At 30.1% G+C, this 17,184-nt stretch overlaps 2 protein-coding genes across 2 annotated transcripts; both read right to left on the bottom strand.

Annotated features, from left to right (window-relative positions):
- Positions 1-1,763: 1,763 nt before the first annotated feature.
- LOC100779355 (phosphoserine aminotransferase 1, chloroplastic) lies at positions 1,764-3,494 on the bottom strand. The gene has a single exon (XM_003537631.5). It carries the CDS (start codon positions 3,380-3,382, stop codon positions 2,156-2,158), a length of 1,227 nt encoding a protein of 408 aa, XP_003537679.1. The 5' UTR covers positions 3,383-3,494; the 3' UTR covers positions 1,764-2,155.
- A 4,700-nt stretch (positions 3,495-8,194) lies between these two features.
- On the bottom strand, positions 8,195-11,504 carry LOC100779889 (G2/mitotic-specific cyclin-1). The gene is made up of 11 exons (XM_003537632.5): positions 11,246-11,504; positions 10,987-11,113; positions 10,814-10,870; positions 10,575-10,620; positions 10,322-10,474; positions 10,103-10,231; positions 9,624-9,713; positions 9,221-9,442; positions 9,030-9,128; positions 8,744-8,922; positions 8,195-8,655 (listed from the first exon to the last, which is right to left on the bottom strand). Exons 1-11 carry the CDS (start codon positions 11,298-11,300, stop codon positions 8,511-8,513), a joined length of 1,302 nt encoding a protein of 433 aa, XP_003537680.3. The 5' UTR covers positions 11,301-11,504; the 3' UTR covers positions 8,195-8,510.
- Positions 11,505-17,184: the final 5,680 nt, after the last annotated feature.

Below are 17,184 nucleotides of genomic sequence, written 5' to 3' on the forward strand. Positions count from 1 at the left end.
GAAGAGGGAGTTAAAAAGATACTACACCAAAATTAAAAAAAAAAAAAAACAATTAGGTCAAGTCATTCATAAATTTATGGATTTTATTAAATATTTTGTCTCCCCATAATTCTCCTGCTATATACTAATTCTTTTATTTAAGGGTCAATTTTTGAATATTAATTATAGCTTGTAAATTAGTATTTTTGCATCTGGTCAGAACTTTTTAGGTCAAGTCATTTATAATTTTAAATGTTTTATTAAATATTTTGTCTTCCATAATTCTTCTGATATAATCTTCTTACAAAGTTAATTGAAATTTAATTTATAGATAAAGATAAAAAAACTTCCATAAAAAAATAAAGATAAAAGATTTTGAATTAAAAGGAATAAACTTTTTAAAAGAGAACAAAGAAAACATAATGATGGTGCAGAGAAATCAAATTTGCATCTGTGAAACTATAACTGCACAAAAAATCAAGAATGTAAATTATGAGTTTCATTCTAATTATATTAGATTTGTTGATATATTATCATAATCTCGTCAGAATTGGTAATTCCGGAGGTTTTTTTTGCATATTAATGATAACCTTTTATAAAATTCATGACACGTACAGATACGAACCATAAACCCATTTTTATGAAAGAGATCGCTTTTCATGCATGATACATGTACCTTTTCATGAATAAACACACATTTTTCATTAAACAATACAATCTGTCATTCATTTTATTTGATAACAACTAGATTACCCCTTAAATTTCACACGTGTTCCCTCATAAAATATCAGACAATTTCTTATGTATTTTTTTAATTTACATTAATCCTCTACTTACCACGTTTCATTTATATTTATTAGATTTGTTGTTATGGTTTCCATGTGTATCATTCCATCATAATTAGTAATTGATTGTGGCCTGCGGGGCTCAAGTTTGGATACACCTACCAGAGAAAATAGTGGTACAACCTTATGGAAAAATGTCTTTAGTCATCAAATTAGGCGAATTAATTTATAAGTGAGCAATTGTTTTGAACGTGTTTATATTTCAGAATGGCCTTAAAAGCTTAAACAACTGAAATAAAGTACGCATTAAAAGGAATAAGAATCATGACTTAATAACTGAAAATAAGAATTTAAGGATGGAAGAAAAAAGAAGAAAAAAAATCGGGAGTTCGAATATCCTATTATCATTCTAATAATAGCTAACAATTATTAATCGTGGTCCACCGCAGACCACTTGAAGCACTTACCCACGAAGGTGGCTTTTCTGCTATCTATCTTCAAGTTGTTTCTGTGTTATCCTTCACGTCATTTTTTTTTAATGAATAACACATGGATAACTAAAAAAGGATGACAGAAAAATTAGATCCCTTACCCACGATAGCACTCATCATGTTTGTGTATACTTTTTAAAAAACTAAGGAGGATTAGTGTAGGGAATGCTAAAAAAGTCAGAAAATTATTGTAATTTTACAAAATTTTAAGAATAATTAGTGTAATTTAGTCTAAAATTTTAAATAAATTCAACACTTTAATTACAGCCTAACGAAATTCAAGTACACTAATGCAACCAAAATAATCCATTCAATGATTCAACCGAACAATCAACAATACATTGCGTAATTTTGATAACATAGTCACCAAACAAATGAACCATCTTGTTACAATGCAACATCAAATTCAATGCCCAAAGAACACCACAGATACATACATACACACATAGAATAACTTTTCCTTCCCTCAACCTTGGTAGTGTTAAATCAGGTCCACAGCAGCTCAATATGTTTCATCCTCATTCAATTTATTGAGATTGAGAATATACTACATGTTACATCCAGTAAAATATCACATGAGACTCAATTCATACAAACTTATAGACTTGTAGTAGTAATAGTAGAGGGTATATCAAGAAATCAAAACTAAACTACTTCACTTGCGATCGACAAAGGTAAAGCGCAATGAAAACACTACCTGCCGACCCAAATTTGAATATCAAACATGGAACAAGAAAGTAAACAAAAAGAGACAGCAAAGATACCTAACTAAAGAAAGCAAAAAACTGACAAGAGATTGTGACCCTTTCTGAATACCAGACAAACACTTTATTAGCATAAAATCCTTTAGGCATTAGGTTTATGCAATGCAAGTATTTGTTTCAGATTGAGGTTACTCCTTTAGGCATGCCTTGCCTGAAAATCCTTCATGAAAGCCACCAACTTCTCAACCCCAGCCAAGGGCATGGCATTGTAAATAGAAGCCCTCATACCTCCCACTGATCTATGTCCCTTGAGCTGCACCATCTTCTCTTTAGCAGCCTCCTTGATAAACTCACCCTCCAGCTCTGATTTCTCCAAAGTGAAAGGCACATTCATCAAAGATCTCACAGACTTCTCAACAGGGCATTTATAGAACCCTTTGCTGCCATCAATTGCACTGTAGAGAATCTCAGCTTTCTTCTGATTCTTCCTCTCAACCTCCCCCAACCCACCTTGCTCCAACAAGTCCTCAAACACCAACCCACACATGTAAATCCCATAACAAGGAGGGGTATTGTAGAGTGAATTGTTTTCATCATGGATCTTGTAATCAAACATCACAGGCGTGAAACCCTGTGCATTCCCAATAAGGTCCTTTCTGATTATCACAATGGTGACACCAGAGGGCCCCACATTCTTCTGGGCCCCAGCATAGATAACCCCAAACCTTGACACATCCACAGGCTTGGAGCAGAAATTAGAGGACATATCAGCAACCAAGACACCACTCTTGGGAACAGGGTAGTCTTTATACTCCACCCCATGAATAGTCTCATTGGCACAGATATGAAGATACCCAGAATTCTCATTCAGCTCCAAATCGTGAAAAGATGGGATCTTTGTGTACTTTTCGGATTTCCCAGACCAGATCACGGTGGGCTTGGAGTACTTCTGCGCCTCCTTGGCGGCCTTGTCGCTCCAGGAGCCGGTGACGACGTAGTCGACGGCGGAGTCGGGGGAGGAGCAGAGGTTGAGGGGGACGGCGGCGAACTGGGAGGTGGCGCCGCCCTGGAGGAAGAGGACGGAGTATTCAGGGGGGATCTGGAGGAGGGCGCGGAGATCCGATTCGGCTTTTTGGATTATGGAGAGAAACTCCTTGCCGCGGTGGCTCATTTCCATGACGCTCATGCCGGATCCGCGCCAGTTGTAGAGCTCGGATTGGGCACGGAGGAGGACGTTTTCCGGGAGGGTGGCGGGACCGGCGGCGAAGTTGAAGACGCGATCTTGGGAGTGGGTGAGGGGCGGGGCTTGGGTATGGAGTTGGGTGGCGCATTTGATGGATGTGGGTTTGAAGGAGGAGAGAGTGAAAGGGTTGGTGCGGTTTTGGAAGAGGGCGGTGTGAGGGGATGTTGTTGCCATTGACATGGTTATGGTGATCAAGAGTTTCGTTGAGTTTCTGGCAAAGATCTGAGGCTGAAGGAGGGAGTATTTATATTGAGGCACATATGGGGAATAGGGATGTGTTGCTCTTTGTTTGATTTCATGGAGTATTTCAGGGTTTTTTTTATTTATTTATTAGAATTCTTTTAAATATTTAATAAAGTTATATATTCAATATTACTAATTAATTTGAAATAATACCATCTTAATTAATTCACATGTTTGACCGTTAATAATTTAGTAATGTGGTATATTGAAAACTTTTTTTATTCTTTTTTATTTAATAATTAGAAAATTCAATTTCTAATCACTAATAATAAATATTAAAAATTATTGCAAACTAAAATTTTTAATATAATAATAAATCAGAAATATATTTTTTTAAGATAAATATTTACTATTTGAAAATAATTTAATATTTAATACATTATATTAAATACTTTGACCTGTATGTTTAAACACTAATTGAAAGGCTTAATAAAAGAATAACTTTTTTTTTGCAAAAATATTAGTGTTTCTTTTTATTTTTATTATGTAGTGAGTATTAAAAAAATTCTGAAAATAAAATTTATGGTTTACTATCTTTTTTAGTTTTAATTTTTTAAAAATTTTATTTATAGTCTTTTGAACTTCTTTTTATTAACTTTACTTCCTTGATTTTTTACTTTAATTCTAGTCCATTGAAGGAAAAAAGGGACTAAAAAGTTAAAAAAAAATGTTACGGGACGTTGACCAGTAAAAAAAATCAGAGATTAGAAACATAAATCAATTTTAGAAACTAAAAAAATAAAGTCTGATAAAAAAAAATCGTCATGCAAGACAAGTCATTTTATTTAATTGCGTTCTGGAATTGAAATAGTATTGAGCTTTTATTGATGCGTGAACATAGAACATAAACTACATTTTTTTTAATCTAATCAGTAAATTTTCAAAAAAAATATAGTATCAAGCTTGTTAGGAAAAAAAAAAAGCATTACTATTTATCTTAACTACTTAAAAATACCCTAAAAGCTACTTAAAATAATAAATTTTAAAACAGAAAATACTTATACTTTAGTTCAATAAGTAATTACATTTTTTTCTCATTGTGTGGTTTTAATAGTTATTTTCAAAACTAATGTTTTTTAGTTGGTGTACACGATAATATAACGTTTATCTAATGGAGAATTAATTTGAATTTATGAAAAAAATCATTTTTTTTCTTCGTAATTTTTCCCTATAAATACTTTTAGAAAAACTTATCAAAAGAGTAAAATACCCTAAGCTATGCATGATAGTTACCATAAAAATGTTACTCTGAGAGTGATATTTGATAAGGTTACTTTTTCTTTCAATAACTATTTACACATATTTCATTTTATCAATCGAATCGTTAAATTAAAAATTCTTATTGAATATATTAAACTTATAATTTCTTATAAAATCTTAAGACTATTTGATATTTAATTAAATAAAGTTAATTGAACATATAATATATTTGTAAAAATATAATTAAATATTAATTAGTTACATATTATATAACTATAAATGTCAAATTTATTTACATTTAATGTCCATAGGAATTAATATCAAAATATTTCATGATTAAATTTATAATATATGCAAAGAATTATTAGAGGAAAAATAACTTTGTTAACTTTATCACTTCTGCTATATATTTTTGTTTATGTAATTTAACATTTTTTTTATTGTTTTCATGAAAAACAATCGTTTTAATATTGGCAAAATATAATTGTTTTATTTTTATCTTTAAAGTGTTTTAAATATTATTTTGAATAATTAAAAAAATATTTTGAATAATAAAAAAATATTATCTAAAACACTTTAAGGATAAAAAGTAAAGCACTATTTTATAATGACTAAAATGAAAAAAATAAAGAAAAAAAATACTAAATTGTAGGAATACAAAATATTTAAGCTTAGATTCTTTTGTGAACTTACTTGGTGGCATTCAATTTCAATGTATGCGGTTTTCTGAATGCAACTTGTATGAACAAGGCTTGGGTGGGTAACATGAACCTTTATTTTCCTGCTCTAGTGCTCTAAATTTTAAATTTGTTTTTTAAGCATGGTTGATGTTGTGTTGGGTTGGACAATGTGGATGGGTTGTTCGTTCTTCTTACGTGGAGCACAAGGGTCAAGGAGACATTAAACAAAGCTTTTATTTTCAGGGCCACTTTGCACAGAGCACGATAATGAACGTTGGACTCCAGTGTCCAAGTGTGGTAAAAAAAATCACACTAAATATTGATTAAAAAAAATTGTATGTATTTAAATTTCACAATAAAATTTTCCAAATGAAAGAAGACGTGTCTTTTATTATGCTAAATTTCTATAGTAATGGAGAAGTTTAAATTAATGAAAGACATATCTTCTTGCAAAATTAAGAAAATTAATAATGGAACTTGTATATTGTCTATCCAGAAAAAAATATAATTAAACTCAAATTATAGTTATAGTAAATAGAAGACTCGGTTAGATGATATATGAACACCAATTAAAACTTTTCCAACGGGAAAACTCTATTAGAGTTAATTACACTTATTTGAAATTTGGTGGCCATATTGTCACGTCTGCTTACAAGAATTTCAGTTAAATTTTTCTTTAACGTTTACTTAAAAGAATTTCAGTCAAATTTTCTTTCAACGGTACATTAATTAAAATATGTCTTACTTGTGCACGGAAGAGTCATTTTCTTTTTCACCAACTTCTTTCATACTTTTCCATTTTTTTCTTTTTAATACAATGGAAAAGTAGATTGATTTCTATCATAACTCTTTAATTACTCTAAAAAAAAATTTTAATTTTTACTTTTTTTTTTATGTCTCTATCACTCTCTTTGTAATCTATCTCGGCCTTGTATTTATTATTAGATTTGTTATATATTTTTTATCACAAATAGGTTGAATATCATCTTTCCGTCAAAGGGTTACTTATTATGTGAAATGGTCATACTATTGGTAACTTGTCCATATCTTCGATGTGTATGAGTCAAGAAAGAGGAGGAATACCTATACATTTTGATGCTCAAATAAGTTCAAAGTCACAAATGATGTGAGAGAAATATTCAAATAAATAGTGATTTTTACATGAGGGTTTTTCCCTTTATATGCTTACCTTATTGAGCCTTGGGTCTCTAGGCCTGCATGTACTGATTACCAAATAGGTAATATACTTCTTAACCTCATTTAGATGCCTCTAACCGGACAATTACCTTTAAGCGAATTTTTTAACTATAATCAACGCCAAATGATACTTGACACTCATACATGTTGAAGATTAAAACGTATTATAGAGAATATGTAAGCACATGGCCGAAAGGGTATTCGACTTTATAGGGTATGTTGCGTGCTAGGTATCCATATAAGCTTCTTATCATCCTATCCAAATACTTATCCGGTATATGATGCTTTCTCTCCACCAACCATTTCTTTCCGTCTAAACAATCTTAAAATCTCATGCTTGCAATGATCTCATTTTTTCTTTTTAATATAGTGGAAAAACATATCGATATGTACTATGACTCTTCGATTGCTCTAAAAAATTATTTTGATTTTCACTTTTTTCTATGTAGATCGCTCTCGTTCTCTGCCTTGTGCTCGCTCAAATTCATGATGCTTTATCTCCACCAACCATTTCTTTTCGCCTAGACGATCTTAAGATCTTATGTCCGCAATGATCTCTAGCACAAATCAGGTTTGATCATCTGCATTTGAATCTTTTGGCATATCTATGACGTAAATCAGATCCAAGCCTTGACATTTGTATCTTCGGTGTAGATCGGATTCGAGCCTCAATCATCATCAAGCATGGAAGTAGTTAGCACTATGATTTATTTTAATTTATTTTTTGGTAAGTTTAAAAAAATTGTGTTTGAGTTTGATTTTTGTTACGAAAGTTTGATTTAAATTGAGTTCTTAGACAATGATTTTGGGGTAAGAATTACTAATTTCTCTCCTCGTTATCTAAGTTGGAAAAAAAATTCTTGAGAAATTGTTAAACAACGTGAACAATTATTCTTGGAAAAGCGACATAGTGTCATTTGCTCTAACAAGACTCTCTTTCAAGCAACATACCTTAGAGTTAAGCAACACAATTAAGATACTTCTATAACCCGAATCACTTTCAAGAGTCAACACAAAACTTTTCAGTATGTTTTTCTTTTCATTTAGAGGTTTCCTTAAAAACTTTTCAAGAAGTCATTCCAAAATTGCTCTATTAGAGCATGTTTAATCATAAAGTTTTCAAGCGATGAGTTATCGAAAAGTAAATACATGTATAAATAACTCTAATTAATTCCTATAAGTTATAATCAAATGTGTCTCATTCTGGTGTTAATTCAATTCTTTCATGTGTTTCTAGGGTGAGTGATCACTTCTCACTCATTAGCACACAAGATGTTACAAGTGCATTAGAGATGCACTTAGCACATGCACTATCATACCTATTATTTCTAAAGTTTAATGGATACACAGTATATTTTTACAATGCACTTATTAACTAATTAAAAATCATTTTTGGTGTGACGTTACACTGTGAGTGATATCGTATAACTCGTTAGGGTCAGCCTAGTGGTGAAAAATCGCATGGGAAACATGAGTTTTATTATCCATCCAGAACATTATATCTTGCAGTTGTGGCATGTCCAAAACACTCTCCGAACAATTTTTTCAGCACGAAGGTCGGTTCTTCATGTGGTAAACATAAAAGCAAAAATCAAATCAAATCAAAACACTCTCCGAACAATTTTTTCAGCACGAAGGTCGGTTCTCCATGTGGTAAACATAAAAGCAAAAATCAAATCAAATCAAATACTTATTGAATGAATGAAATTGTTTCTATGCCATCGTTTCCAATGGGAACAAGAGAAATACAGACTCGAATGGACGAAGTATGTTCCTGTTCAGTTAGAACATAACAGAAAAGAAAAAGAAAGGGTGGAAAAAATAACAAAAGTAGAACAATAAATATTTAAGAAAAAAACCAACACAGCAGAGGATTTTCATAATCCTCTCTGAACAATATAAGTGCAACCCAAGTTGCTCAAATGTGCATGGAAAGTCATATGTATCATTCATGATCATGATGTTGTTAGTGGCTGTACATGGCCCTGCTACAATGGGTTCTCCAGAAGAAAACGTGCTGGTTCACATTTTGCAGTATAGCTAAATTTAGATGAGCAGTACTTCCTATGTACCCCAGTTAGTTTTCCATTTCCAGCCTTCTGATGAAAAGCGGCCATTAATGTTGAGCACTCTCTGTAAGTCACAATATTAAACACACATTATTATTTTAGCATAGCATGTCAAACTGGAACATGAAAAGCAGTGAACTCTATTCCCTTACAATAGCTGATCTTCTGAGTAATTTGAGTGCCATTCACATGTTTTGCTCCATTGTTTGAAACCATAAATTGTGCATTGGGCTGTGTAGACAGCAGCTGCTGCTAGCAAAGATGGAGGGAACTTCAGCATCTCATATTCCACAAGAGATAGCTCTACCAGGAAGAAAGCCAATAACTCAAGCTGGAACCATTTTGAGGAATAGAGCAAACAAGTTAGTACTTATGACATAGATGGTTTTGATTAAAAAAAAAAGGACTGAAATATTTGGCAGAAAAATTATTACTGACCTTTCTGTCTGCTTGAGCTGCCTTTAGGAACCTTTTCATAAAAACGTATGCTGTTGGCACAGACATGTTGAACTGCAATGTGTTCACCATCAACTTCTCCTGCAGGGTGGTTTACAATGAATCTCAGTTAGTTTAAGTTTTACAAACGCAAAAGTTAATGGTGTCACACAATGAGGCAAACCAAATGATACCATTTCCAGAACTTCCTTCCTTGTGTATGCTTTGTCTGATATGAGAATTAGATCCCCCACCACAGGTACAGAAACTTCTTCATACTTGCATGCCAAAAGCATGGCAACTAGACCAACCAACTGAAGCTTCTTTCTTGCCACTGTCTGCTTTGCCAAAAATCGATCTATAAGATTGACTGTGAGAAACAATGTCTCGTGCAAGAGGTCAAATTTGTCGTGCACCTGAAGGATCAAAACAAACATATGAATACTTAGGATTTTAAGATTGATTATATTTGATCCATAAGGACAACTATTAGCATTTTTTAAGCATAGTGACTCAAGAAGGATCATTTAATATACCTCAATAAGCCAGTCAATCATTTTTTAAGCATAGTGACTCAAGAAGGATCATTTAATATACCTCAATAAGCCAGTCAATCAGTATAGCCCTCATCCTTTCATTAATGTCAGATTGTTGTGCCATATAATCCGACGAGACACAGCTAGTACCCTGCAATGTAGCAAGCCCCATTAGTCATCAAAATTTCATAGCTTCCCATATAATTTTGATTCCCAAAATTAATAATGTGGAATGTGCCTTACAGGGTAAGAATTAACAAGAAATTGCAAATTCAATATAGCATTGCAAATTCAAACTGTCTGACTGAGAGATGCTTTACTAGAACTAGAAAATGCAACTTTTGGAGAATAAGATGAGCATTGCCATCGATCTATATATAAAATTAGGACCAATGGGGCTGGGACTTCAGATGCAGTACTCTGACAACTTCAATTGACAAATTAGAATTCAGCCAGTATATCCCATTTAAAGTTAAAATGATTCCTTCCAGACAATCAGAAAAAAATGTACCAAATCCAACCTATTCTTTCAAAATGTACCTCCAATTTTCTGTAGTGGGCATAAAGATCTTCAATATAGTCTACGACTGCAAGAGGGTTGTTTGCATCACAGGTATCAATGTCCAAAACAGTCTCTTCTTCGATTATATCCTCCATCTCAACTTCCTCCTACCAGGCCAATTATTGCACCATCACCAACTAGATTTCCAAATGTATTTGCGGGACAAATAATAAACAAAATCAACATTAAAGAAATACCATCTGATCTGATTCACTATGCATTGGCTCTGTCTTCTCTAAAGACATTGGCACTGGCTGGTCATCCGTTGTTGACTTGTGTTCTTCATCGACAAATATGTGCTCTCCAAATCCATTCGAATTTGAATTCCCCAAGTTTGACTTCTTGGTTCCCTGTTTCAAATTGACCCCACCACTCAAAAATCTCAGTTTCATCTTTCAAATAGTCAAAGGATCTATGCAAAGCATCAAATTTCATCATAAAAGAGTCTACCTCTGCACGATTTTTCTGTGTGCTAGCAATTTGTGCAGCAAACCTCCTAAAAGCAAATCAACAAGATGAACAATCCGTTACATTGAAACTTGTAAAATAAAATTTCATTTTTCCATTTCCTCCATTCTAAGAAAAACAGTGGGCAATACAAAGTGAAATGCACTTTCACAATTTTAAAATTCAAATACTTAGTTTCACTTTTTTCACCAAATCAAACAAAAAGGGTGGCAACCTCTCACCTTGTGATGGGTCGATGCCCCGGATCCGCCTGCTTCTTCTCACAAACATTGTGTTTTCTGCACGCCCCCGAAAATCGAAAAACCACACCATCAACAACACAATCCACAAAATACTAGAAATTTCACAAGAAGAAAAAGAAGGGCATTTATGATCCAAGAGAAAAGAAAATTACTCTGCCAATGCCCTCTTGTTAACAACACAAGGGTAAGGTCTCCCTTCCGCCACCAGATCCTGATTGATCACGCTTAAAGCCCTTCTGTTCTGCCCCATCTTTCTGTTCCCCACACATTCTATCCCTCCTATTACCAACAACCCATAAAAAAACAAAATAAAAATTAAATCTTGTTGTTATTATTATTAATAAATCTCTAATCTTGCTTCCCTAACATTGAAACCGAAACCGAAATCAAAACCTTCACACTTAATAATACCTTGAAAACTTGTAGGGTTGATTGGTTTAGAACTGTTCTCATCAGATATCTTCATTGTGTTGATGAAGGAACAAACAAACAATCAATCAATCAACCTCACACACACGCACACCCCAAAAGATCAGAACAAGAAGAAGGGCATGCAATGAAATGCAAGGTTATGTAATATAGGAAGGGGGTGGGAGAAGATAGGGTCCTCTAGGATACAATAACTAACAGTGACGCTGCAATCACTGCACTGAAGGACTGAAGGATGGGGTATTTGTCTGGTGAGACAACTTTTCAAAAACTTAACGGTTACTGATTAGTGACCGTTGGATCTTTGATCCGCTGGCAAAGATCATTATTTTATTTTTATTATTATTTTTTTTCTTCTACATTTGTTCCTATATCTATCCGAGGCATAATAACGGTAATAAGATGCATCCCATGTGAAGAGGCGTGTCGCCTTAGACAACTACTTAAACTCTTTTTTTTTTTTCAAACCACAACTACCATCTTTGGTTTAAGGTAAATAAGATAATATTATTCACATTAGAATTAACATTGATAATATAATAATAATACTTTCTTTGTAATATTTGATGGAATTAATCAACACCATTTGTGTTTATTCATTGCAAAATCTGCAAGGGAGTGTGTCAGGTGGGTCAAATATAATAGGACAGAATTTATGTACACAAATTGTATAAGGATACATGGATATTTTTAATAATTTTTTTCTCATTTTGAATTGTTTCTCATTTGAGAGAGGACATTGAATAACTTTCATTCGGAGAATATAGCTGGATTAGAAAAAATATTTTACTAATATTTGACTTATAAGGTTATTGATTAAAGAATATTCAATGTATTTTGATAAATGTTTTAATTATTTTGAAAAATATTAAATGTTTCTTATTGTTTTAATGTAATAAATTTTTGGATAAAAATATATTTTAAATCTCTTGAGATTTAATCAAAATTAATTTTAGTCCCTATATTTATAAAAATGATAATTTTGATGGATTTCATTCCTCTTTAAATCAAATTCAAAGTATTAAAGATGATATCAAATACATTCTAAAAATACTAAGATGAAAACTATCATTTTTAAAATGTAGAAATTAAAATTAATTTTGACTAAATTTTGAGAAACTTAAAACACATTAATAATTTTTGTTTTTGGCACAGAAACACATTGATAATTTTTAAAAAGATGATTTTGGTATGTATGATTTTATTTCTTCTATTTTTTTGAAATGTCATGAATTTCATATTTTATATTTGGTTAAGTCAAATTGAAGAGTAGGATTTAGAGATAAAATCTAATCCATTTTAAAAATACGAGGAACGAAATTATCATTTTTTAAAAGTAAGAATTGAAATTAAGTTTGAACTTTGCGTAACTTAAAACATATTTTATAGCATTTTTAGAGAAATGACCTTTGAGGTAGCACATAGGGATAATTTTTATTTTTTTATACATTAATATGTTATGTAAATTTATTAAAATAAAATTTATATATAAAATATAATACATTTGGATGCACACTTTTTATTTATGAAAGTAAGCAGAAAAGTTTACACATGATTCATTGGAATGGATTTTTTTACTAAGACTTTTGTCAAATCAAAATTAAAATTCTTCTTATCTAATTAATATGTATTTAATAACATAACAATAAATCAAATTAAATCACGATTTTGTGTCATACACAATGTCAAGGTTTTCAATTTGACATCAAAATATTTTTAATAGTAGTTTCAATTTATTCTTTTATTGATATTAATAAAGTTATATTCTTTTTTGGAATAGATCACAACTCACACGTGTATATTTCCATTTGAGACAAATTTTAAGTTGAATAGAATTATAGACAAAATAAAATATATTGTTAACACAATATCTATTTGTATTATATTTTTTTTAATTATATATAGTTACGTTACATTCTTTAAGTTTTAGTCATATTTGAACGATCATGTTGACATGTTGCACAAATATTTTTCATATTAAATAATAATTTTGATGTTTTTATCAATATTATTTTTTTATATCTATAACTATTAATAATAAAAATGATCTCATTTCAGAATAATTTTACCCTTAAATCATTTCTTAAATTTCAAAATTTTCTTTTAACTTTCTATAATTATTGATAATGGAAATTATCTTATTTGGTGTACATATTTGAATGAATAATTTTATCGTTAAATTACTTAATTTTTTTTTAACTTACATTAATTTTCCACTACTTTTATATTATTAATTTTTTTTATTCTGTCATTTTTTATTAATTGTATTTAACTTTTATTTTTTATTATTTAAAAAATTTAGTTTTCCTAGTATATCCCAAAGACAATAGTTAATATATATATCATTACTGTTAATAACAATTTTTAATGTATTATTTTATTGCAAGTGTTACTCTATTACAATTTATTTGGGCATATTACTCCATTAGAGTCTCAGCACGTGATATCATTACTGTACCTTTTCGTTGAAATTTGTTCATGATATTCACAACCGACTTCAGCGCTTGTAAATAAGTGAATCTGCTGAATAGTTGGTATATTTTTTTTCTTTCAAAAACTACTCGTTTTTCTGTGTGGAATACTAATACTTACTTTAAAAGAGAATGACTTATTTATGAAATAACGAACTATTTTTTATATAAAAAAAACAATGATAAAAAACACATTACTAACATTAATTTAATTTGATATGATATAAATGGTAAAATTACTTTAGAAGAAAGGAAGACAAAACTGAGTCTGAACCAAATGATTGGTTGTTGAAATTGGCATTTTTTGCTGCGGTTTTCCTTTTCTGAGTTTCTCAACGGTCACTCAAGTGCGCTCCTATCTGCGCTCTACCGCACTTGGTTACTCGAGTTTTTCTCTTGTTTTTATTTTATACTACTACTTGTAGCTTTTTTTTTCTTTCATTTTCGGAAGAAGATTCCCATGTGAACAAAAAATGCATTTTTTAGCAATATCAGCTCAAACTAACTAAATCCACCATAGAAGTTAAATATGTTGTCTGTAGTAATAAATTAGAAATAACCTTAAGACATTGCAATGTCTGTACAAACAATAAAAAAATATTTCAACGTTTGAGTTTATTCAAATCTCGAAGCACACATTGGAATTGCCAAAGATAGTTTGAACTTTCAACAACGTTAATGGCATTGTCGGCTCTCAAGATAAAATGTGTATTTGGATTTTTCGATGGCAGGAAGCCGTAATTGGATTACATTTTCTCTATATGCAGGAAAAAGTTAATGTCATTTTATTTTATTTTCTGAAATTACTTTTATTTTTTATTTTTTATATGATAACTAATATGCACGGTATTATTATATTCAATAAAACTAATTAAAAATTTACTCGTAATTAAAAGTTAAAAAATTAATTTATTAAATTATAAATATTCGATAAAATTAATTATTAAAATAACTTCAAATATAAAATGACAAAAAATAATATATTTATAATTTATTTTAAAAGAGTAATCAAGAAAGTAAATAAATATACAGAAGATAAAAAAAGAAAATATAAAAATTATAAACTAAAAATTAATGTTTTAAAAAAATGTTATATTATAACATTTTAAAAAATACATAATCTAGTCAAAATATCTTATCAAACATAATTTATATCTTAATAATAATTAAAATAATTTATATCTTAATAATAATTAAAATGACATTTGTTTCTCATAGTAATATTTTTTTATTAAATTATGTGAGTTTATTTTTTATTGATTTCACATTAAACTGACTAGATTATTGATGTGTATATTCAACTAAGCTAAATTAATATTATTTTATACCACCAAACACTTAATTCAAATGGATAGTTTGAATAGAGTAAGATAAAGTCTCATATAGTCATATCTAATATGTTATATGTTCGAGTTTTTCTTAAATTAATTGCTGTTAAATTATTTTAATTTAATTATTAATCTAGAGTTAGAGTTTTAATTTTGAATATACAACTGAAAAAACAAACAAGCTAATGTCAAACAATTTGGCTATCAAGAAATTAATTTTTTTATTAAGTATTAAATTTAAAAAAAATCTGAAATTTAAGTTATGTAAATAAGATCTTAAATTTTAGATATTTGTGAATCTAAATGATGTAATACTCGGTTGAGTTCTTGTGTATTTTTAAATTTAATATCCGCACTTAGATTTGATCATAGTAACAACCATTTAATTATCCAAATCCAACGTTGAGTTAGTTATTTCTTGTCGTTTGAATTAAAAATGCATGTATTCAGAACCAGACTACCAAGGAGTAAAAGTCTATATAAATTATGCAATATACTAATTATAATTTATAAAATAAATGCATAATATTCAAAATAAAATAAAAATATTGTTATTTTGATAAGTCAACAAAATTGGTATCATAATTTGTCAGCAGTGCATTTAGGATTCATCAACGTCTTATCTTTCTCCGCTACAATGATGAGTAAGTTTTATTTCTTAATCACTTGGTAACCAATTCTCTTGTAAAATACAGGAAAGTGAATTGAATGCCATTGGTATCAGTAAGCAATTTTCAAGTAGCAATGATTACATGGAAAGAGGTAAAAGAAGGAAAATTTGATAAACCTGTTACCTTGACTCCCCAATTTGTGTTGCTCTTAAGGATGATTTTATGGACAATGACGCGAGAAATTTGGATAGTTTACAAGTTTTATTCCAAAAAAAGAGACGCAGACATAGAGGTCGTGTGGTTTAAAAGGATAGTATTATTCAAATCAGTAATAGTTCAAAAAGGATATTGTTACTCTTTACTAACTCAAATTAATTGAGATATTCACCAAAAGAAAACTCAAATTAATTGAGATCCTAAATGAATCCCAACACCTTACACGTACCAAAAAAAAAGCATAAGAATAAAAATGAAGTTGAAGGTTAAAAGCAAACTAGCCACTAAGGGATGGTTTGGTTGGGGTGAAATAAAGGAGAGGAGGAAAAAAAAGCAAAAAAGAGAGGAGAAATATACATGAAGTGGTGACTTAATTGGGAAGGGATGTGAAGAAATTTGTAAAAAATGCTATAGGTTCCACGCTTAAAATCTTCCTCACAGAGGAGATTTGATTGAAAATGAATCGAGGCTACCGTCCTTTATAGAAGTAGTATATTCACTTTCTCTAAATAATATCACATCCATGAAAATAATAATAATAAAATATTTCTTTCTTCTTTTTTTGTTTATTTATATAATAACTTTAATTCAAATATTTTTATCTTATTTCTCATCTATTTTTCTTCAATCAAATCATCTTTATTTCTATTATATTTTCTTCTTTTCTCTTCTCTCATATTCTCTTTCACTCCCTCCATTTTCTTTTTTTTACAATCAAGCACACCCTAAAAGCAGAAACAAAAGGATCTAACATAGAAATATAACTGTTATAATTACAAATGACATATCTCGATATGAAACAAAAATAGAAAAAGATTAAAAAATAAAATAGAAACAAATCTTAAATACAATACCATAAATATTATTGAATTGTTCTTTAATCAAAATCAGTATTTCGTCTTGATAATGACTATTAAAACAAAATGTTGATTTTAATTAAAAGAACAGCACTAATAAAGATGGTCTCTAAAGCTCCCCAAAAAGTAAAGCTCATTGCGTTAACAAATAAGAGGGCATTTTACATTCATTAATATTTGTTTGCGCCAAAAAAATTTATCTTCAAAGTTAAATAGTTTATACCTAAATGCAAGTGCAAGTTTTCTCACTATTCAAGCCACCAAACTACATACCCAATGTGATATTCATTCGTCCTTGCAACGACTGATGATAGATTAATGCTCGTTGCGTTAACAAATAAGAGGGCATTTTACATTCACTAATATTTGTTTGCGCCAGAAATTTCTATAGGTTTATATCGTTTGGAATTAATTTGCGTAATGAATCATGTGACCAAC

The sequence above is a fragment of the Glycine max genome, chromosome 11 (assembly GCF_000004515.6).
Source record: "Glycine max cultivar Williams 82 chromosome 11, Glycine_max_v4.0, whole genome shotgun sequence".
Lineage (NCBI taxonomy): Eukaryota > Viridiplantae > Streptophyta > Magnoliopsida > Fabales > Fabaceae > Glycine > Glycine max.

Excerpts from the sequence above, each read along its gene's own strand:
- LOC100779355 (XM_003537631.5), bottom strand. The coding sequence starts at position 3,382 with ATGTCAATGGCAACAACATCCCCTCACACCGCCCTCTTCCAAAACCGC.
- LOC100779889 (XM_003537632.5), bottom strand. The coding sequence starts at position 11,300 with ATGAAGATATCTGATGAGAACAGTTCTAAACCAATCAACCCTACAAGT. Across the intron at positions 9,443-9,623 it reads TGATTGACTGGCTTATTGAG|GTGCACGACAAATTTGACCT; the intron begins GTATATTAAATG and ends TTGATCCTTCAG. Across the intron at positions 8,923-9,029 it reads CAGCTCAAGCAGACAGAAAG|CTTGAGTTATTGGCTTTCTT; the intron begins GTCAGTAATAAT and ends AAATGGTTCCAG.